The 24562-nt window shown below is 42.8% G+C and overlaps 1 protein-coding gene across 4 annotated transcripts in view; it reads right to left on the bottom strand.

Annotated features, from left to right (window-relative positions):
- ptprz1a (protein tyrosine phosphatase receptor type Z1a) overlaps positions 1-24562 on the bottom strand; it is a 75682-nt gene that overhangs the window by 33711 nt on the left and 17409 nt on the right. For all 4 annotated transcript variants that reach the window (XM_065956835.1, XM_065956836.1, XM_065956837.1 and 1 more), the window contains exons 2-5: positions 9576-9638; positions 5512-5691; positions 3262-3413; positions 2894-2989 (exon numbers count right to left, since the gene is read on the bottom strand). In XM_065956835.1, the coding sequence (XP_065812907.1) occupies positions 2894-2989; positions 3262-3413; positions 5512-5691; positions 9576-9638 (491 nt within the window). The remainder of the gene's footprint in view (positions 1-2893; positions 2990-3261; positions 3414-5511; positions 5692-9575; positions 9639-24562) is intronic.

Here is a 24562-nt window from a genome sequence, read left to right as displayed (position 1 = left end):
GAGGTGAGTTTTTCTCCGGTGTTGACACGAGTCAAAGCTCAACATTTCAATCATGGATGTTGATATTATTTATGCATCATTATCTCGCCTCTGTACAACAAGCTAACGATCTCTGTTGAGTCAGAAAAGGGAGTGTCAGTGCCTTGTAGAGCCCCCTACTTTTTTTATTTTACAGCAACTGATGACAGTTGTTGTAAAATGGAGTTATTCATTTATTTAGAGTTAGATGATTTTCTGCCTTCCAGTATTGCTGCTAAACATGAGACAACGATGACACCAATAATGATACAGCCTAATGTTACTGGTCTTGTTTCACAGAAGTCTAAAATCTCTCCATGTACCCATTAACACTTGGTTATGGTAATCACTGTGCTCAAGGAGCTACTGTGATGATAATGATTTCAGTGTGTTTTTAGGAAGAGAACTCTGTCATGTCATGAAGTCATGTGGATTCCTGGATATTGGCTCTAACGGTGCATAGCAGACAGGCTGTGAGTAAACTTCCATGGAGTAGAGGCAGACTTTGATGTCAGGTTCAGAATGCAAAGTGGGCAGTCAGCACCTAAACCAGTCTGACAGGAAATCAACACAAAAAATCCACCAGTGCTCTGTGGGACACCTTTAGCATACACTCATAAACTGACAGGCCAAGATTGAGGGTTACAATTCCTGTATGAATTAGCAAAGCATAAGGGGTATAATGGTACAACCTTTTCTAGAATACATGGGTATTCATTTTCCACAAAAAGCCAAAATAGAAGAATGGGAATGGCATGATTAAGACCCTAAGACCTGATTCAACTTCCCCCTTAGCCTTCAAAGCCCCCAGAATCCCCTCAACACGATTTTTGGATGGTTAAAAACCTCAAAATAATAGCTTGGTAACAGATGGCAGACCACATAAAACTTAATCTACAAGCTTTTGTGTGTTGGTTGGTAGTTTTCCCACCTTGCTCTCCGCCCCGAAAAACACACACAGAGCCTGCAGCTTTACATCAGACGTTATCTGAGAGTTTTGTTCCAACATGGCCCCTGTTGGTTCGAACACGCCAAACAGGCCTCGGGCAAAACGACTGCACGAAGCAAAGCACAAAGTATGCATGGTGCTCCGAAACGACCCTGGTACTGAACATGAAAATACAGACAAGAGTTCAGCAATGATCCGAAGCCAAAATATAAATCAAACTGTTCAAAAACAGTGCACTCACTGAGGTTTTACTCCAATGTGCTGCTGCAACACTTCGATTATTTTCCTTAGTCTGACTGTTTTTGACTCATTTTACTAGAAGGTATCGATACAGTCATTTTGTATTTCAAACCTACCAAATGTAAGACTTTGACCTCCCTGTTGTGTACAATAATGCAGCTTTTCAGACAACGCCTGTGAGCAACCACCGTTAACTTAAAGATCACAAGTTATGTGTTTCTGCTTGCTCCACTTTTCAGACAATGTGTGCTCAAACAGGCCGTTTGGAGATTTTCCGTTCATAACATCACAAAGGGCAGTAACCCCTCCCCCAGGTGGGTGACACGCCCACAGCTAGTTGTTTGTTCTGCCCTCTGAGTCTGCCTTCTCACTATAAACAATAGGGCATGGATTGAGAAAGCTCAAGACACCCAAGCCCTTCCAGAGAGGGGCGTGGTCAGACACAGCTCATTTACATATTTAAAGGTACAGACACAGAAACAGCCTGTTCTGAGCAGGGCTGAAATAGAGGGGTTTATAGGCATGATCAAATACAGGATCAGAGTGGATTTAGAAACTTCACAGACATGTTTTGGAGAGCTCTGAGACTTATTTACACTGGTTGAAAAGGAGGATAATATCTGACCTAACATGAACACATAATGAATATCCAAATCCATAGCTAGTGCTTATGTCTGTAAACGGGAGCGTATCAGTGCTCTAATGGTTCCACTTTCCCAAGGGTCAATATCCTTTTAATATGTCCCACTAAGGAGAATTTTGAAAAGATGTTACGCTCTAAGCATTTTTATTACCAAGAATCAAATGTTCAATCAATAATTCGCTGGTCAACTCCATGAATTAATCCATTTTAAATTCCTCTCCCTCACGTTTGCTAGCAATTCCGTTTTTAAAGCTTAGACATTGAAAACTTCACATAATATTCCTATAACCATTATACTGAGGTTAAATAGCTCCAGCAACACTTGTAGTATGAAGATCAACTTTAAAGTTAAGGCAAGCTGTTTAAAACAATTAAGCTAAGTGGTTAAAGCTAGAACTATCACCAGTTAAGCTGTGAAAACTTGTTCTTAGCTAAGCTAACGAATCAAAAATTGGCTAGTGCTAAAGATTTTCTTATCAGTGGCATAAGACAAATTTCTCACTTTGTGAGACAATAAACTTAACCTTGAATCTTGAAGCTAACAGGTCAGGCTGTGCAAACAGGTCAACAAGTTTAAATACCTGACAGCCAAAGTTGTATAAAATGTTAGCTAGTTATAGTATAGCTGATTAGTGCAAGCTAATGGTTAAGGCCTAAAATACTGTTAAGGTAGTGATTCAATAATATCAAACAAACACAATTTCCCCTGATCCTGGTTAGCTAGAGCTGTCTCTCTGTCTTAACTAACTGTTAAGTTTAGCTATTTAAAACAGGCTAATAATTATAAGCACTTTCTGGTTCAAATGTGCTAACATCTGAGTAAAAAAGATAAATCAAATTAGCAGGAAATCACTCTAGTTCAGGTTATAAATGCCACCGCCACTTTACACTACACTACTTCCTTTGCTTGTTCCCTCTGCAGTTGTTTGTATTCATTGACATTTTAATGCCCTGGTTTCTGTTACTGAGAGACAAACGATGGACAAGCCTGTAAACTGATCACAATGTTACCTCTGATAGTTAGCCTAGCATATCATGCTCACCTCAAACAGCACGGCAAGTGCGGTGATCCTGCCTCCAGCCTGGATGGTTTCATTTAAAGAGTCAAAGCGATGTGCCTCATAACAGTAGATCTGCATCTGTGGGAGAAAACACGAATATGTTGTAGAAAAGTCCCAGTCACAACAGTTAATATTACTTGCATTGTTATGTATGGGCCTCTAATCGCTCAGTGTGAAGGAACTTGGGTTGTGAACTGAAAGGTCGCCCAAATGCAGACTGGAGAGGTGCCAGGCCCCTTCCTGAGCACTGCCGAGCTGCCCTTGTGCAAGGCACCAAATCTGTGTGTATCTTTAAATGTGTGGGGCAATCCTGACGTTATAATTTTTCACATATTGTAAAATTGTCTTACCTCTAGTGGGTATTTGACTCCATCCAGACTGTGTTCGGAGCCCTCTGAAGAGGCGTTGCAGCGCCCCCAGTGGAAGGTAATGCGTCCGACCTTGAATTCTGACCTCAGACCCCCTCCACTGACATAGAACTCACCATCCACATTAACCGCCACTGAAAACAGAAAACAGAGACATGAGAAATGAAATGCATGTCACTGAAGGTCACTCATTTTGATGGGTAAATTAAAACATCATCTGCAAATGACCTGATCAGCGACATCTCCTGTTTTGGACTCTTTGAAGACTCGACACACTTACACATCCTTACAACTTGTTGGAATAATGGATTATAAATGTAAAGAAGATCAAAAGATGACAGCCTTTGCATTTCATACTACTCCACTCACACCTTTATAGGACCGTCAAACAATAAATCAATCAACAAGGGGATCATCTTCACATCAGTCTTTGTTTGAAATGACAAAAGGTTCCCTGGAGGATCTAAACTGTCTTTGATGACTCTGATGATGATGGGGGAGTATTAGATGGAGCTTTCATCTTCTGTGCTATAATGTCCATCTCAGGCAACCATCTTAAAACAGAATGTGACTATTGTTTTGTACGGATCAAGCTATTTTCTAACAAACATGTGGACACATTTTAATCTTGGTTGAATCTATCGACTTAAACTCTTGAGGGATTTTGGTTGGTTTTGGTCGTTTTTTTTTCTTTTCTTTTTTCATGTGTTCATGTTTGGCCTCATTCATGTCCTTTTTGGGTTTTTTTTGTTGTCTTTGTGTGGCTTATGTTTTATTGTTTTTCTTTAATCCCTGTCTAAAAAGTAATTTCCCCCTCAAGGAAGGCAAATATTGACTCATCTTGCTGCTTTATTCATTCCTGTTGAAAAGTTTGTTTGCTTGTACCAAGGCATGAATCGATCCATACGCTCCATCCATCACCTCTTTTTCTAAAACCTCCCATTTGTGTGTGAGTACACTCCTGACAGGCCTGGAGCTTTCAAAGAGTGTGTGCGGATGGCAGCCTTGAACCTACACTGGGCCCATTGGTGGGCTGATAGAAACAGGTTTAAGTGCTGTTGGCCTGAATCGTGCTCAGATTGTCCACCAAACATCTCCATTAATAAAAGCCTTTGGTGCAGCTGGCGACTGAACAACAACCACAACAGAGTGCTTCTTATTTCGCTGAGAGTCCCGTTGCTAAGAAGCCCAGGACTCTTCTGTTTGGGGCTTTTCTCGTAAGGCGAGGCGGGATCCCTCTCATCTACAATTTCACTTAACAATTACCTTGAATGCACACTGTAGGTTATTGTGTTTCACTCCACTTAGAGAGAGGAAATATATAAAAGGCCCTCGACTCTGTCAAATGAGGAACTGGTAACTGTATCCTTTAAAATAGGACACCAGTGTATGAGAAAAGGACTTATCTATCTGGGAAGAGCTGACATGAGAAAAGCAGCCAGGTGGCACTTTAGGGTGGAGGCCATGGAGGGACAACAGGGGGGAAGAAACAAGGTCAAAAATGGTGGTAGATTGGTGGAAGCATTATTTACAATGACCCCTAACTCAAACAAACTTTGCTGTCCTCATGGTCCCCCAACACAACTGGAGGTTGGATTATAAAAATTTAACATATTGCACTAAATGCCATTAAAAAAATCTCACAATTTATTTTTGGGGGCTTAAATTGCAGTAATAAGTATTTCATTTAACACTTAAAAGCAATAAATCAGATATAGGTAACATTTATATGGTGTCAGTTTTATAATCTCTCCAGTTGTTGATTTCATCTTTCCAGTTTCCATAAAAAGGTTAAATCAAATCAAATCAAATTAAATCCTCTATAGTAAAGGAAACGAAACCAATGGACGATGAATAAAATCAGAGCATTATTAAAGAGCTTCAGCCAATAAACCTTTTTTTTTACTGTTTGAAACAAGACATAAGAAAGTTGTTTTGTCTCCTTAACTGCATTCAAAGATTTTCTTTTAAGGGGCACCTAGGAGGGATGAATCTGAAAACAAAAGATGGATGAATCTAAGTATTTGCCCTCTTTAATTCACCCTCTATTAGCTCCATTTTTGGTCTCCACCAACTACTTTAGCTGCCAAATGCTAGGCAATATTGAAGCAACAGTTGTGATTTTTGATGATAATGTTAATGTCTGAAAAATACTGATTATGCCTTATTCAAGAATATCAACAAATCCCAAAACAACTACAACAGCCCTGTTCATCCACATTTTATCCTCACCAGTCTTGCCGTCATTCTTGATGGTCGCCCCGACGCCTGTCAGGCTCTCCCAGCCGTCAAACTTCAGTTTCTGGTACTGCAGCTTCACCTGAGCCAGGTTCTCCTCGATGTTGATGGGGGACTGCTTGGCGTTGCTGCAGGATGAAAACTTCTTGGCCCAGTTGTCTTGATTTAATGTTCCTGGAGGGCACAACAAAAACAAGAATGTTCACGTTTTGGCTGACACTTTACCACCAGTTAGCTTAGTTAGCTTCCAAAAAAAACAACCTATGGAGTCCAAACACCAAACCTTTAAGACAAATTCTTGGAAAAATAGATGCTGTTAAAAAAGTTTTACCAAACGTCTGTACTCTTTTCCTCTTAAAAACGTTTTCAGTTGTGCAGTTTGGAGTCTGACATTTCAGAATTTTGCAGAAAGATTATTACAGAAACTAATTGGAGTCTTGCAGACAAATTGGTGTTAAACATTGAGTATGGACTGTGGTCATATATGCAAAATCTGAACTAAGGTACGGGTAGGGCCTGTGTCTACAGACGGCGTTTCTTTGTGCTGGCAGCGTCCGTTTTCAATTTAAAAAAAAAAAAAAAGCCCCACTAAAACACCCTTCAGTGTCAGCTGATTTTTGTCACTGTGCTCTCAGTTGAAAACAGTTCACAGTTAGAACAGCGCCATGCTCGTCAATGTCACTTCTTCCAATACCGACCTATCAAATATAGAAGGGGCGGGACTTCTGGTATCAGCTTTGTCAACAACGGTGGCGGAGGAGACGCTAGTCTGACTCGTCTCTTCGAGGGAACAGCTTCCAGGCGTAGAGCTGCTGCTGATGTCATATACAGTATATATGACTCCTTCATATCGTTCTCATGTTTTTCTTGATGATATTTCCTCAAATTAAAGCAATTATCAAACACAGAGTTATCTTAAACACACCTAACAGTCATTACAGAGGGAGAAGTTAACTTTCGTAAACTGACAATGAGCGCTGGTGAGAACCGTTCTGACAGGAAGTTGTGGCAGTGCAAAAAGCATTGTCTGTGGACACATACCTTTCAAAAGTGAACTCTCCTCTGCAACCTTTGACCTTGTTTTTAGGTCTCAAAATTCTCACAACCCTAACCATCTCAGAGCTGTCAAATTGTCAAGTTAAATACGATGTCATTATGGGTATTATTTTTTTCTCAAGAGAACACCAGAAACCCCAAATGATTAACACAATCAAGTGACGACTGTTGGCTACTCTGTCAGCTGTTCAAGTGACTAATTGGCGAGTCAGTTTAATGTGAAAACTACCAGTGCTGTTGTTCTCTGTATCACCACTCATGATATGTCTCTTGTCCACTCAAATTACTTGTTTGGCATTAAATTAGTACAGCATACTGTAATTATATAAATGTAGCTTTTTACAGTGCAGATGTTTACAGCGCTGTCCTTCCATTAGTTCAATAAAAGGACGAAGTGCAGACGTCTCTCCTGAATGAATTATGCAGCGACCACATACAGGTGTGCTTCTCTAAAAGCTAGCAAATGGGCTAATAAGCTAATAGCCTCCAGCTGCTCTCACTTTAACAGTCATATCTGCTCTCATATTTCACTCTTACAGCTCTCAGGAGGTCAAAGTCCACATTTTTGAATGTTCAGGGAAACTTTTCTCAAACAGCCTGCGGTGCTCTGCGAACAACAAAGAGTTCAGCGTCAGGTTTACTTAAACACAAAAAGCAAGCCAACATGATGGATCGCATGCATACAGTACGGAAAGTGTTACAGCAGGGAATACAAATCACCCCTCATGTTGCAGCCCGTTTATACAGTCATTCATTTCTTGACAGATTTAATCCAGCAGCTCATAGTCGTGTCAGAGTGATGTACAGCCTCCAGCTTTTTGAGTTTCTTTGTTTGCCAAAATAATCCGAGCAGCATGTGAGGTTTGAGCAGCAACCCTCATGTGTCCCGCTGCTGTGACTAAAGCATGTTAGACAACTACATGTAGGTGTGTTAACATCTGCTAAGGGTTAACGTCTTCATTCAGGGGATGACTGCTTCTCTGAGATTGACAGAGTAATTAAAGAGACAAAACACAGACTCAAAGCGGGACTGTTGGGTCTTAAAGCAGCAGCTGGACCTCTACAGTAGAAATAAAAAGATTGAAATGATGAACCTGGGTAAACAAATTAAATTGGGACCATACCATCTCTGAAGAATTTAAAATTTGAGCCACTAAATAATTTTGCTGGTAATATAATTGCGGCCTTTTTTTAATCTATGGTACAATTTCACATATGATCTAATACCATGCGATATGATTGGACTTGATGGGATAGAGTTGGATGAATTGGATACCATAGCACAGTGGGTTTCCAACTTTTTTTTGGACCTGTTGTCAACAGCTTCAAAGCTTGTTTTTTTCTGCTCCAGATTTGGAAAGCTTAATTAAGAGTCATTATCTAAGTCAATGAATCTTTGAACAGATCAAGCTTTGACTTTGTTCAAGACCAGTAATCATCTTTTAATCTCCTTGTTACCGTTTGTAATCCCAGTACTTTAATTATTAAAATTAAAATTCTGCTCTGGTTCTAACATTTAGAGATTTCTTAGTTTCCAACTGACATAAATTTGTTTATCAAACCTGAATAAAATCATAATTCACAAGTTAATAAAAGCACCACCAGCAACTTGTTTCCCCCAAAGTTCACAGTTATTTATATAAAAGTGTTTAAGATCTTTTAAGAATCTTTTTTAAAAGATTTCTTCTCTTATGAAAAAACAAGCAGCCAGATGTTCAGTGTAACGACCCGTCTTAGCGACCTCCCAGATGTGTGCAGCTATGTCTCTCTTTCAGGCTAATTAGGTGTCGTAGTGTTGTTTCTGCCAGCTGGTGTTGTTGTTTGTTAGCAGGTACGTCAGCCGCCACCTGACTCTCTGTCTCTGCTCTGATTGGCTGTTGAAGCTTCCTTCTTCAGAGCACAAAAAGGACCAACCAGGTCACACAGACTTCTGGGTCAGGACCGATATTAGCATGTCAATGAAGCTCACACAAACACAGATACACACACACACACACACACACACACACACACACACACACACACACACACACACACACACACACACACACACACACATACACAAACACACACACACACACACACACAAGCTGTAAACAAACCCTGACAGTACACCAGTAGCTGCTTACTCTCAAGTTTCCTTTTTTAAAGGTGATAGCCCGGCTCACACGGCAGGAGTTGTAAAATCCTTCCCGATTTTGAATTCGGGCAGCATCACACACTTCAGGAGAATCCTAACAGCATGATCTCAAACATGCTCACATCACAAGATATGAACATCATGACACATCACATGCGACTTAAGATCTTTATACCGCTCACACCAAAAGATCATCTGTGCAGCATCCTTGAGTCGGAGCGATCCTGCGATTGTCGGGAAGGAAGAATCAGACCTCAAATCGTCCTGATTATCCTGCAGGCTGAGCCAGACTTTAGAGGAGCGATATGTAACTCTTCCTGTTTGATACCACAAGTCCAAAAAGAGAATTTCAAATATTGGTTTACTTTATTCCCATGTCCTGAATTAGTCTGACAATTTGACAGTAACCTTTCCTCTCAAACTTTTTTGAGCCGTGCATGGTCAAGCTCGGGCCGCTGACACCATATAATACCAGCAGGTCCCTGACCAGGGTCGGCTGGTTGTTCCTGGCACGCAGCCGAAAACAAAAGTAGACTGCGCTTTTGAGGTTGTGGCACCTAAACTTTGGAGCTGTCTTTGTCTGTGGACACTTTTAAAAAGCAGCTAAAGACTCGTCTGTTCAGACTTTGTTTGATCTGTCTGTTTTTTTTATTTGATGTAACTGTCTGTTTTTGTAATGTCTTTGAATAAACACACAGCCATCATGTCACTGAAACGTCACAGACCTGATGTTATTCCAGTCACGTCAACACACAGCTGAACTTTATCCACAGTATTCTTTATCCATTTTAAAAGAGGGCCTGCCTACTTACAGGTCCGGGTCGAGTGAAAATGCGGGTACATGTTTAATACTGGTACTGACCTGCGTACGACCAGTCGATGTCTTCTGAGATCTTGCGTTGATTCCTGTATGCGTATCCATCGGCTGCAACACAGAGAAGAGAAGAGAAGAAATGTTTAGAAGAAGATATAAACAAACAGTCAGATTTATTCAATAAAGAATCGAACAGATCGGAACTCGTGACAGAACAGAACAAACATCTTCACAACTTTTGGACACAATTTATTTCATGACCCACTGAAAACCGCTCCACGATCTGCTATTGGGTCCCGACCCCCCTGGAACCTCTGTTCTATACATATTAATGTGTCCCTGTGTTGTTAAAAAGAGTTTCCAACTTTATTATTTTAAAGGTGTTTGTGGGAGGACTTTGTGCTTTTATTTTGAAAGGACTGTGGATAGAGCAGGAAATCGGGAGAGAGAGTGGAAAGGAGCCGCAGGTCGGACATGAACCTAGGCTGCACGCTTGGGGGACTGTAGCCTTCGTATACAGTATGGGGCTCGATCTAACCGCTAGGCCATCAGCGCCCCCAAATGTACATTTTTTTTGTTCCTTGTCCTGGGGAAGCATCTGGCCTGAATATACATATCATTTCACTTCCTTTTTGCAAACCCTAATTGCCGATTTGCACCTACTCAGTGCGTGCCGCGGTCCGTCGGAGCCGCACCCTACACCGTTGTTTGCTGACACTCTAGTCCAAGCCATGTTTCTACAGCGAGCGCCATGGTCAGTCTGGAGTGTGCCAGCAGCGGTACAACTCTGCTCCGTTTAAAATACACTGCGACTATATTTTCGACAACAGGACAGGAAGTCAGACAAGGAAACACACAGAGCGTCCGGTAAATTTTAAAATAAAATACAATATATGGACTCATACAGATCGTATTTTTCATCACTTCATCAACATGACGTCAAAATGAGCTCAGCATGAACAACAAACCACCCTCAGAAACACAAAACAACATGTTGTTTGCACGTTGCTCACTTTGTTCTCCTGTGATCTTGTGAACAGCTGCTCATTGCTGCACCACAGAAACGGACCCAGTGAGCCATTGCAAGGTAAAACCATGGCGCTGAGTGTGCAAGTTTCCCCTGGGATTAATAACATTTTTCTGATTCTGATTCTGATTCTGATACTATGTGGAAATTGTCTTTTAAGTCGTCTTTTGGATCAGAAAAGCCCGAAGAACGAGCTCTAATCTAGCCATTAAAAAACAAAGAGTAAGTATGAAATAATAAATCTGTCTGTAATAAAGGTATAATTTAACTGGTACCTTTAAATAAAGGCTTCATCTGAGCTCCACAGATCACTGCTTTGTGTGCTGGAAGCTAGTAAAACCTTTTACAGAGTAAATGAAGCAACTGAAACGTCCCTGTTAAATTCCTGCGCTGACAGATTCATCGGCTGGTTGGACTTGAATGTGTTTCACAGTTTGGCTCTCGGTGCGTTTGATTTAGATTTTTTTAACGTCTCGCTGACACAGAGTCACCGCTGAAGATTTTCATTGAACAGCTGCCAGAAAAAAAAAAACACAAACACAAACACAGACTTCGGATATGCAGCCACTGTTGAATATAAAAAAGGCTACAGGCAGTTTGAAAGAATCCAGCACGGAGCTGCAGAGCATCAGTGACTCACTTCAGTGCTATTAAGAGTGACCTCGCCTGTCGGGTTGACTTCTTCTTCTTCTTCTGTGGTTTCTGTTCTTTTTGTGCTTCTTTAATCTCAGCTACTTCAAACTGATCCAGTGAAAATGCTCCGGTGAGTAGATTCCTTCCTGCCTCCTCACCTGAGTCCCTTTCTTTCTGTAAACATGGTTCAGAGGTTAATGAAGACAGGCCTTTACACCTTTGGGCCGGGCCGAGCTGCTGCACTTTAAAGCTCTTGAGATGATTTATTTTGTTAATTGCTACAACCAACAGTATCTTTACGAGCTACAAAAACAAACAACAGGAATGAGATTGACTGTTTCGTCTTCACATTTGTACTCTAGATTTCTAGAGAATTTCAGGAGGACTGCTCTTGAAATTCTCCGGATCTGGTTGTTCACACATGCACCTCACAACAGCTGATTAACCCGGTTGGATGGGAGGGGAGGCAAAGAGGTCTCCCGAGGCGAGACATGACGTTAAAAAAACGATGCAGAAGTGGAGGACAAAGCAACAGAGTCCTCTGTACCAGTGGTCCCAAAAGAGGGTCGCAGAGCTGTTTTCAGATGGTCGCGGAATCTCTGCCTGGACAAAAAAAAACTTTCAAAAAGGCTATGTAGCACTTTTTAAACCTGTTAGTTTTTTTCAATTTCTTCTATTATGTCATTCCGTCTGAGGTCCAAACTATACAATTTTCACTTAACTCATTCTGATTGGTTGAAAAGTATCCACAATTTGGGCCGCAGTTTTGACAAGGGAATTGGTAGTGGGTCCTGAGGCTAGACCAGTTGAGAACCACTGCTCTATATGATGCTAAAATGAGAATATCTGCCTTTATATCAGTGCTATGTGTAGTTACAGTACATAGAGTCTCAATCTGAACTAAAGAGTGAAGAAGAACATACTGGAGGACAGGAAACATAATGCAGCAGGTTGATGAGAGCACGGAGATCGGAGAGGTGGCGTGCAGACAGTCTATGGTCGTGCAGCGATTTCTCATTCTCTCTGGTCTGTTGTGAATAAGGGATAATGGGAAATGGGTTTTTAAATATATGTAGTCAACTTTATAAGAGGGTAAAATGGAAAAATGTGAGAAATGGAAAAACACACAAAGCTCCCCAGTGGGACTAAAACTAAGTAGGGCTGGGAATCATTGGGTGTCTCACGATACAATTTAATTTATATTCTTGGGGTCACGATTCGATTGAGAATCTATTTTCGATTCAAAATGATTCTGGATTCATGATTCAAAGTCTATCTTTGAATTAGTACATACTTCAGGATCTACTCCAGTCATCTGTGAGACTGGCTGAATTTCTTGCTGCTCCATTTGACACTCTGAGTTAAAGAGCTAGCATTAGCACTTAGCATGGATGGACTGATTAGCCAAATCTGGAAGTTGTGAATCGATTTAAAAATCTCAGAAGATAAGAATCTCTTTTACATAAAACGATTTTTTTTCCCACCTCTGTTTGTAAGGGTGATTATTATAATTCCAATACATCTTAAGAATGACCACTACAGCCTTCAACTCCTCAAACGTCAGGGTCTCTGAGCAGAAACATACGGCAGTCTCTCTTGTAGTAAAATGTGAGCGCTCATTTTGCCCTCGAGCTAATTCCATCAATTCATTCCTGACATTTTTTCAGCCTGCTTGTAAACACACACCTCACCTCGTCACTTTATTTCCTCTTTGTGTCATGTGACCTCTGCTCTCTGTCTCCCAGTCGCTCTGTTATGGTAATGAGGTGTCGCTCTGTAACGGCCCCTGGGGGCGTCGACTTTACTTCATTAAGGTGACAGATGCCTGTGCAGACGCTCGGGTTAATGATGTCACCTCCTGACATCACTGCACGCAGGAAATCATTACATAGATGACTGAGAGTCAGAGGGGAACAGACGAGGAGGAGGAGGACGGCGAGCGAGGCTAGGGGTGAAAATGAACCCCTCGTAGTTTAAAGATTTCAGTAAAAACGCTCCAAGTATGAACTTTTCTGTGTTTCTGTGTTCACGCTGGTCGCTGCTCTCGTCCGTCTGAGAGTCAGCCGCCACTCTCTGCTCACAAAAAGCACTTCAACATAGAACGTTTCCTCAATGTCTGATCAAATAGTAAGGTCACTTTATCATCTATTCACCTCATATCTTACTGACTTCTCCTATAACTCAAACCAAAATGAATTCAGAAACTCCAAACCAAGAACAAACCCTCTGCGTGCTCCGAGCCTCCTCGCTGTATTAAATCCATGACCTGTCCTGTTTTTGTTCAGTTTCCTATTAAGCCGCTGCAAATTAGGAGATGAGCTCTCCTGCTGCGTGGCGTTTATTCCCTCTGAGAGCTGGATGATAGCCGTCTAATCCAGGATTACACGTTTCTCAATCTGCAGAGTGAAGACGCCGCCTGCAGGGCTCCATCTCCTCAGACCGACTCCTCGGAGTGGAGACCTCCATACAGGAAGTGAAGTTCTCATTAGTGCGGGAGTTTTCAGTAATCTGACCGCTTTAGACCCTGAAGTAGTGGCTTTAGATTAAGTGTTTATGAGTAAAGAGGAGATCACTTTGAAAGTTTGGATCAGATTGGATTAGAACTTCCTGCAGGGTGGGTTTAATGTACAGAATCACTGCAGTCCTGCGGAGGGGGCAGATGGAAGGACTTAGTGAGTAGGTAAGGGCGTTTTCATATTAGGAACGATTGTTTGGTACCATGCCCGAGAACGTTTGGTCTGCGTTCCCATCAATATCAAAAGTGTGATACCCTAGTACACATGCAGGAGGCAGTATGCACATAGTCAGTTTGGAAATCCACAAAAAAACAGAAAGAAGAAGAACCAACCATGGCAACCACTCGCGGACTGTGCCAATCCTGCTAACTGTGGATGTTTTTGTGATTTCTGAGACGCCGACAACGACCCTCTTCCTACTTCCACATCTACCGTGCAGCTTAGAGGATGAAACGGGCCCATGCTGCACAGATACGATGGTTATTGAAGCGTCAGGAGACGTTTAGAATGAAGTCACATAGCAGTCCACTTTCTTTTTTTAATTAAAGATTTATTTTGGGGCTTTTTTATGCCTTTAATGAAGAGAAAGGACAGTGGACAGATTTAGAAATTGGGGCGAGAGAGAGAGGGGAATCACATGCAGGAAAGGAGCCACAGGTCGGACTCGAACCTGGGTCGCCTGCTTGGAGGACTACAGCCTCTAGACATGGGGTACACAATCTAACCACTAAGCCACCGGCACCCCCACTTCCTTGTTTAAACTCGGTTGCGTTCACATCTCCAGCAGACCGTACTCTAGTACACATGAAACGTGCCCGAGACCACCTCTTCAAGCGGACTCTGGCACAGTACCCAAGTACGGTTCGTTTGTGTTCACACTGATCAAATGAACCGGACTTTGGGAGTGTAGTGTACTCTGATCCGGACCCTAAAACTTGATCTATATGGCACTTTTAAAACACTCAGTTACAAAGTGTGTCACAAATAAAATCCATGAAAACGGAGAGAAGACTTCCTTAAGTCAATCACAATGTGCAACAGGTTAAGTTAAGATCAGGAAATCAAAAACACAAACAAAGAATGATAAAGGCTTTGGGAGTCACAGGAAGGCTCGTCTGTACAGGTGAGGTTTTTAGATGGTTTGGACGGTTCGTCTAGAGACCCGCCTCAGCTCTCAGCCGGTCGTTAGGGTGATTGAAAGTTAGGCTGAGACAGCATTTCCAGCATGGAGGATGCTGCTGAAGAGCATCCAGTGCCCCCTGCAGGATCAGATGGATCACTCAGGCTTCAAACATTCATATTTACAGTCTATGGTTTTTATGGACTTTTATGGACCCATAAAATCGAGGATGGATGATCGAGGATTATCCATCACATGTTTGCTTGATGGTGGGATGCTCTAAATGTGCCTGTGAGACTTAGCTCAGGGAAAATATTCTGCAGGTAGAGACTTTTCCTTTGAGGACATGAAGCTTCTCTTGTTCTTCTGCTCTGCTGGAAAATACCCGTAGTCATTCATTTTATTTTAGTTGAGGTGTAAGAAGTTTAATCCCTGAATCTAAAAGCGCTTCAGTGAAGCAGAGATGACTCTGACTTTATGTTTCTGAGGAACAGAAGACTGACTGAGCGCCGAGGTGGAACTAAACCTCCTGATGAGGCACAAACTCGCTCCCTGCCGCTTTCCCATGAATCATTGCATGACAATACATAGAGTGAATGAGATTTACTGCAATGCACTGCAGCTGACTCGCAGCCGCAGCTCTCTTCCTTCAAAGAGCAGCGATAAAAAAAACAATCAGAGCGGCGTTTTTCTTGTCCTAAAGTTTCTCCCCTCTGGTGGTGGATGTTCTTCACTCGGCTGCTTTCACTTAATCTCTGACCTCCAACACTCACACTGTGGCGGGGGGTCATGACGTCTAGTTTGGTGGATCGAAGGTGAAAAGTTCAAGTAACAAGAGAGCGGGGGATGTTTCTGACTCATTATCGTCTCCTGTCTGCCGGTGTTGGGACGAATGGCTCAACGACTACTGGAAGACACGTAATGACACTGAAATGATCTTCAAAGGATGCTCAGGTGATGATTTAAAGATCCTCTGAACTTTTTCTCTGTCACAGAATCAGGAGAAAGTTTCCTCTTTGTAGAGATATAGAGGGAAAAGTGGAATGCTTTTAAGAAGGAAGAAAGGCTCTTGTCCATTTCTCAAAGTAGATAATATTGTATCTGTAAGAGGAGAAGTTCTGGGGTTGGTGGTAGTGTGCAAGCCTCATGTATGGAGGCTGTAGTCCTCCATGCGAGCTGCCGGGTTCACATCAGACCTGTGGCTCCTTTCCTGCATGTCATTCCCCACTCTCTCTCTCTCTTCCTGATTTCTGACGCTATCCACTGTCCTGTCTCTAAATAAAGACATAAAAAATAAACCTTTGAAAGGAAAAAAAAAGATAAGAAGTTACTTAAAGGAAGAATGTGAGACTTTTTCATCCAGTAGATGTCACCCTTGAGCACCAGCATGAAACTAAAACAAACTGCTGTTTGGCCACACCTCCTCCATACTGAAGCCTCCTCTCCCCTCCAGAGACACACGTCCAACCCCCCTCCCGTTTGCACGAAGGAGATTAGCGCTCTTCAGTTAGCTCGTAGCTTCACAGTGCACACAAATGTACACAGAATGAGCGTGATCTAAAAACTCTTACTAACATCCAAATAATCAGTGAGTATGTATCTTTTTCTCTCTAGTCCTTGACTAAAACAGCTTTTATACACAAGGGGAGGAGCCGGCCGTCCCGTCCATGTAAACACGACTCTAACAACAACACAGCTAGCCGGACTCAAGCTTCTCAATCATTGGAGACAGTCATGACTGAGAGACACATTTACACAGGATAGATTTGATTTCTGTGGGGAAAATGCACACATTCTTCCTTTAACGCTTATATGCAAAAATGAAAGTTCATATTTCTACATCAACAACATCGACAGCTGTTCATCCTAAATATCGTCATCATTGACATCATTAACTCTGTAGGTGTTCATGAAAGAGCTGGGTCTTTGCCCTTCTCCAATTGCTTCTTTTGTAAACCCCAGAAGTTGAAGCTGGACTAAAACTCAAAAGACACAAACTGATGGACATAAAAACTGTCATACAGGTGTCAGGTACGACCTTGTCCCTCTTTCTCCCTCTGTGACCTCGTAGCGGTTCGGTTGGTCAGAGCAGACAGTAAGCTGTGAGCTCCGACTCTGTTAGGGGTGGGGGGGATGGAAACCAGACGGTGTAAACAACAGCTCTGACATGAAACACCTGTCTGCTACCTGAAGTGCACATCAACAAGGCTCTATTACAGCCTGAGTGTGACGCACTGTTTGCATGAATGGGTGAGTCGTAATCTCGGCTTCACAAATGTTGTAATACCTGAATAAGCATGTGTGTGTGTTTGCTTGAATGTGTTCATGAATGTGTCTTTGGCAATCAGATGTTCATGGGTTACAATTACAGACATTGAAAAGCACTCGTTACTTTAAGTGAAATAGGATATATCTACACAAGATTAAGGTGTACTGACATTATCCATTTGTCTGGCAAGAGCTCTCTGTCTCTGTGTCTCTGAAATACCGACTTTATTCTTCCCCGCTTGAGTCAAACAACAAGAATATAGTGGAGGGTTAAGGTCTATGAGCAGGAGGAAAAACTTTGTCCACCACAAAGAATAGTCATTATAATCTCATGAAGCGCCGAGCTAAACAACAACAAGCTTCTACTAAATCAGGTGTCAGAGAGCCCGGTGCTGCAGACATTGGAGATCCAGACTTAGCTCATGTTAGCTCTGCTGACCAATGAGGAACCACTCCATCCAAAGACTCAAGGCTTGATTTAAAGAGGACATATTATCCCCCTCTTCCACCTTTTCAAACAGTCCCCTGTGGTCTAAATGAAACATCTGTGCTGTGCTTTGGTCAAAATATAACATGAATCAAGCACCAGAGGAGGTTTGTGAGCCTGTATAAACCAGCTCTCTCAGAACGCTGCATTTTGGTGTGTGTGTGTCTCTTTAAATGCAATGAGCCCCCCCCCTGAGTTTTCCCCGTAGACATCATTCCTTCACTAGTTAGAATAAAAATGGCGGACCTGCTCAAAAGTTTTGCTCTAGGCTGGGGGTGGAGTCCATGGTTGGAGATACCAGGGGGAGGGGAGGGAATTTGTTTTTACCAGAATCCCACTGTGACATCACAAGGAGAGCACATTTGAAACAGAGCATTTTTCTCTGTGTTGTAAGACACAAACAAAGGACTGGGTGGGTTTATTTCACATTTTGTAATTCGGTAGACACTCAGATACCCAAATATATGTTCAAAACACTGTACAAGTGGATTTTTCAGAATATGTCCCCTTCAAAACGCTGATGTACTCCACGATGTATCAGCCAGGACTTAATATGATTCCATACAATACACTTTATTGTCCCCTCTAGGAAATTTGTCTTCGACTCAAAGTACTGCCAAATATTCAGCCGCTTTATCGAAAATCAATAAAGAAAAACACATCATTTACAGAAAGACACTGAGCAATACAAAACAACACAACACATATAGCACAGAAACACAGCATGAGAGATAAGATAGCAAAGGTAAGAAAATATAAAAACACATAGGGACACCATGGCACTATTGCACAACCCACACAGCCGTTGTTGACGTGCCTCATATCAGCTGTTGAGAGATTTACGTCCTGCTCCTTCATCCACTTTTTGTGTCAACGATGTGAAGTAATGCCAAAATGTTCCATTGAATTAACCGTAAGTGTTTCAAATGTTTTTTAACATCATCAGAAATACATTTATCAAAACTTTAATGAAACTACATCTAGGGGATGAATGGACCCATCTATTTGCAGTTTAGACTGTGTGCAGGGGTTTGCCTTCACACATTTCTCTTTGGCACACTGAATCCTTGTTGTAATCTTTTGTTGTTAATCAGCCACAACATATCCAGTATTCAGAGATAATACTGATAAGATGCTGCAGATTTAAGTGTTCTGAATATAAACTATTTAAAGATCACATTTCAAGTCTCAGAGCTCCTCAAAACATGTCTGTGAAGTTTCTTGTTCTAAATCCACCCTGATCCTGTATTTGATCATGCCTATAAACCCCTCTATTTCTAACCCCTGCTCAGAACAGGCTGTTTCTGTGTCTGTAGTTTTAAATGTAAATGAGCTGTGTCTGACCACGCCCCCTCTCTGGAAGGGCTTGGATGTCTTGGCCTTTCTCGCTCCATGTCCTATTGTTTAAGGTGAGAAGGCAGACTCAGAGGGCAGAACAAACACCTAGCTGTGGGAGTGTCACCCACCTGGGGGAGGGGTTACTGCCCTTTGTGATGTCATGAAGGGAAAATCTCCAAACGGCCTCTTTGAGCACACATTTTCTGAAAAGTGGAGCAGGCAAAAGACGAAGAGGATGGACTTTACTCATCATTGAGGGGTTTGAAGATGGACTAGAGACACATACTAGTGTTAGAAAAACATGGTGAAGAGGATTATGTGGATCATATGTGACCTTTAAAATTCTGGTAACGTGACAACCCTAGTCAAGTTGAATATAAACTCCAGCAGATATGTAGGCAGAAACTGGTTAAAACACTGAAGAAAAAAATAAAATGTTAATACCATTTAAGGATCTGATATTGTTTCCATTGTGTTGTCATCTGCTCTGCTTGTTTTCACTTTGATTGAAGGAGTCAGTGCGGCGTCAGATCTCAGTGACTCAATCCGACACTTTGAGCATCTGCTGCATCACTTTCAATCTTTCACGTCCTCACCCCGTGTGTCTGATCCTCACCGTGCTGCAGGACAAACACGACTCCCCCCCGACACACACTCACATCAAACGCTGCAGGTTTTAGTTACAGACCACACCGGCCGTCATGACAAAAGACGACACATGAGTCAGGCAGGAAACCTTTTGTGTCACGACTACAAAGAAAACACCTGCTGAGTCTGTCACAGAGTACCTGTGTGAGGCTAGAACATTAGACCTGCAAACGAGGAGGGTTCATAATCAACATGAAATTAGAACTCCGTCCAGTAATACATAATCCAGGTATTTATTTATTTACATTTAGTAAGCTTGCGTCAAAATTGTCTAATTTGTGAAAATCCACAGAGTGCATGTCCGGCTGTCCTCGTGAGGGCCTGAGTCTACCTGGTGGTTTTATCTGAGTGACAGCTTCTTTTTAAAACTGTTCCGGATGAGGCGTGAGCGAATCCCTGGAAAAAGCACAGCGACAAGCGTCCTGTTTCCGAGCGCCTAGCCTTTTTTTTGTGTTGCTGCTCCCATCGCTTCACTTGTCAGAAGGGCGCTGTTAACATCACCGGTGCCCAGAACGAGACCGAGAGAAGACCGAGGCCTTCAAACAGTGGTCCGAGTTTGAGTACTACAACACTATCGGTCATACTACGGCCGTTGTCAAAAGAATGTCGTCGTACAGATGATGCACATACAGCGCTTTCATATGTCAGGTGGACACAGGCACTTAGGGAGCAAAACCAGGAGCTGCAGGCAGGCACGGAGGAGAAAAAAAGCAGCTTTGAGACAGATGAAGAGAAGGAAGTGAAGATGGGAGGGTGATGGAGCACAGAGAGTGAAGGGGTTGGGGGGTTACAAGCTTAAGTTCTACTGGAAAAGAGTGAATGAGTAGAATAGATTCTATGGAGAACTCTTGCTCAGCGTCTGTACAGGGAGAAAGAGACCACAACTGTGTCAGTGTGTTTATTCAGCGGAGAGTGGCCGGCTCGGCACTCCGGTCTGTGGGAGCCCTGCCGCCTCCAGCCGGACGCTGAATAAGAGGATTAGCCGAGCCCTGGGAGAGCCGGGACGTCCACTGGCTGTGGGGGTGAGAACTGGTGCCCGTGCCAGAATGTGCCCCGCCCCCAACCCTACACAGCCACCCGGATCCCTGCCCCTCTTCCTGATGCCAGGGGGGCGAGTACAGAGTGTGTGGGGGGGGGGGGGGCGTTTGAGTAGTAACGACTCAGACTGGAGAGGGTATGGCAGGTTAATCTGCGGACAGTCTGAGCTTTTATTTCTGCACGGATCATACTAATGGCACCATGCTCCTGTGGTTTGGCGTCTCATAGCTCTAAATCTGAAAATGTGTCAGCCGACTTCCTTCCATCCAAACAGCTCACGGTTTCAAGTTTCACTTTTTAAAATGTGATATTATGTATCGAGGCTGGAGTCTTTCCCCGAGCCCACCTTATCGGCTGTGTCTTTAAGCCCAGAGGATCCAGCTTTAGATCAAACTATAAGATTGACAAGATGAAGAGTTCTGAGTTACAACCATTCTTGGAGTTTCAGTCTTTCATTCGACACCGTGGCCGGCAGAATAAAACCCCCCTGAAAGCCTCTGAGGCCAGAGGATGGGAGGACGAGCCTGAACAGCTGGCTTGTTTTACACTTCAGTGGTTTGACCGCGGGCCAGCAGACCGACCGGAGAAAGCCTTTACTGTCATAACATGTCCATGAGAGCTACTGTACAAATCCAGCTCCATGATTCTGTTTTATATCAAGGCCAGTTTGTTCAATGAACTTCCACTTCTGCTCCTCTCATGGAGGTTCACTTAAAAATAAGTCTACATTTTTCCGTCCTGGGGGGTGAAGCAGCTTGTTGTGACTTAAGTCATCAGACTTTGCTTAGAGTCAACCTGTCATCGTTTTTGGGGTTATAGCTCATTTCCTGATCTATTTGTTTCTGCCTGTTATTAACTATGATATAAATGAAGAGAAAGTCCCAATTATTGGATAGCACAGTCGAAGGACTCTCTGTTTTCACATCTGCACTCCTGAAAATATTGAGATAATTTCTGCTCTGGAGAAGAACAAAACTGGAGAACAGAAAACGCAGGGCGGCTGTGGCTCAGTTGGCAGAGTGAGTCGTCATCTCTCAGCTGGAGGGTCGAAGGTTCGATCCTCGGCTCCTGCAGCAATATGTCAAAGATTTTGCACTTTCTTGGATTGGCTTCTTTTACTGAACGGCAACCTCCGGTCTTGAAAAATGAAGCCAATACCGTGCCGTGTCCTGCACGATACGTGTTATCCATAGTTAGCCGTGTAGCTGACCTGATTGACAGGCAGGCGGGTGAAGTCACTCAATCCTCGTTCATTAATATTTACAGTCTATGTTTTTTTTACGCTGTTATGTTTCAATGAGGGCTGCAGTTAGCGCTGATCTGTTGCCTCATAGCGAGAAGGTTTGAATCAAACTGATCAAATAAATCTGCTTTTTAAAAAGGAAATATAGTAATAATGTGTCTATATCTCCATTCTGAGAGGATGTTAAAGGTATCTCTTCTCGTTGCTGGTTTTGGATGTGTATTGGTAGTGAAACAGAGTTTGACCTTTGTGAGGCTCAGACAGCACAGTGATTCATCAAAGTGCTCCTGCTACATTTATACACAGCAGAACCTCTACAAAAACGGAGAAATCCACTAAAAGGACCACCAACAGAGCAATCATAGTGCCCCGTCACAGCGCTTCAGGCGTCAGACGAAGAGAAGTCAGTGCTACCTTTACAACTAAAAAAAAATCCCTCCTGACTGCTGCTGCGAGCGTTTATTCAGGGGGGAGAAGTGGATGTGAAAAACCAAACTCATCAGCTGAAAAGAGGCCTCGGGGTTGATGTTTTCCTCATCGATCAGCCACTCTCATATTTCCTTTTAACTATAAATGGCAAAGAACAAAAGCAGTGGATTATCTACAGGCAGAGCCCTAAAAGGAGGAGGAAAGATGAAAGGAGCACGGCCGCTGGGAGGACCAGCTCACGTGTGCACGCCAGGAATGAGATGAAGGCAGATAGAACACACTGCAGAAGATTTACTGAAATGGAAATATGACCGAGTCCTGCTAGAATATCTTCTTTATAAGTCATTTAAGGTCATACTTAGTATCATAATCTTTAATCTCTTTAAAGAAATAGAAAAGGGATGTGTTACAACAAAAGGCAGCGTCAACTTACGCAGCGTTACGTTCACTTATGTTAGGTACCTTCATGAGCAATTTAAAGGACCAATCAGTGAGATGTGTAGTGAGTGAAATGATAAAGTGAGCTTACTATATGATCAGACATTAAGGAAACATGCTATGTTGAAGTGCTGGCTTCTCTGACAACAATGCAGCAGCCAGTATGTCCTCCTTCTAACTTTAGATTCTGGTCCTGAATGTTCTGGATTTGTTTGGACCAGAGAAGGTAGGCAGTTTTAAGGCTCCCCCACACGGCCGTTTTGGATGCCCCTCGGTTTGCCAGATATGAGACCAGTTATCAGGTCAACAGGTGTTGCAGCGATGGAAGCGGGCAAGAGAACTGGTTCAGATAGAAGTGATCGTACTCGACCTAAAAAGCCTCTGCATGTTTCTAATAAGCTCCACGAGCAGAAACGTGCTCAAACTAGGATCAATATTGGAGATGCTTTTGAAAAATGTAGAGAGGTTAGAACACAGAAAGGTTTACAGACCGATGCAGAGCTGGCTAAACACTGAAGCTTCAGTGTCCATCACAGTGTCCTGAGTGAACATGGACTCTAGAGAGGAGGGGGCGGGGGGAGGCCGCTCTCTTTTGGCGGTTTATAAGGAATAGCATAAAGACTTTAACTTACACCTGCAACACCAAACACACTCAACCAAGTAAAGAAACAAACTGCAGAGGTTTTGTTTTGAAAATGTGCAAGAAGTGCCCGCAAAGGACACAGGCCCTGAGAGGTTAGACATGAACTTCTCCTGTCAGTCAACACACACAATTATCTCTGTTAATGTGTGTGTGTGTGTGTGTGTGTGTGTGTGTGTGTGTGTGTGTGTGTGTGTGTGTGGTCATAGTTGTAACTTTTGACTGCAGCGTATAGTCTTTGGTTTGCATCGTCTAACACCAGCTTCTCTGCACCCTGCACAGTGATAAGACTGAATAGCTCACTCACCGATTTCTGTGTGTGTGTGTGTGTGTGTGTGTGTGTGTGTGTGTGTGTGTGTGCACCCATGTGTGACCTGTATCTGTAGTCAGAAACAAATGATCTGTCCCGGGGGAGAGCAGATGAATAATGGATCTGACCGTCTACAGTTTCCATCAGCGGCCTCTCTGGGCTGCAGCCAAACGCTCTGCAGACACCGAGCTGGTTTCAGAGTCTGGATTCTGTTTTGTTCTGTGTGCTGCCAGCTGAACAACCAGCAGGTTATGTATCCTGCTTCAATCAATAAGTGCAGCAACAAGCGTCATACCGGCCCTGTTGGCGGCAGTTTCAGTTGACACCAAGTGGCAACCCATTCAGCATTGTGCAGAAGAGCAAAAACCTGCAGTTCCTCCAGTGTCCACTTGAGGCTGGCTCCAAATGTGAGTAAATTCCCATATGGTCCCAGATTAAAATGCCCACCTTTACAGCAGAATAAAACAACTTTCCTGCCGTAAAATAAACAATTTTAATCTCTACAGCTCGTTACTCTATTCTTGACAATTGCACAGGTGATGATTTTTTACAAACTCACCTGTTTTTTTTTAATCATATAAAGACTTCAAATTATGGGATGTGGTTGCTTTGAACAACAAACCGTCTGCTTGACCTCAACGGAGCCAATCCAGTCATGGGATTTAACATCTCAGCCATTTTAATTCAAACATCATGGCTTCCTGTTGCATCGTTTATGGTAACGACTGGTCATCAGAAAGTGTTCAAGCTCTTTGTGGAGTGAGTTAAACTCAAGTGTTATAGACCGATTTATTGTTGTTGTTTTTTCAAGAAAAACAAGTCAAACATTTGCTGGTTCAAGCATCTTAAATCTGAGGATTTGAGGTGCTGGTAGCCTAGCGGTTAGTGTGTGTGCCACTG

This window comes from Labrus bergylta, chromosome 7 (genome assembly GCF_963930695.1).
Source record: "Labrus bergylta chromosome 7, fLabBer1.1, whole genome shotgun sequence".
NCBI lineage: Eukaryota > Metazoa > Chordata > Actinopteri > Labriformes > Labridae > Labrus > Labrus bergylta.
Note: the sequence above shows the minus strand (reverse complement) of the source record. Positions and strands in the feature narration are given on the sequence as shown.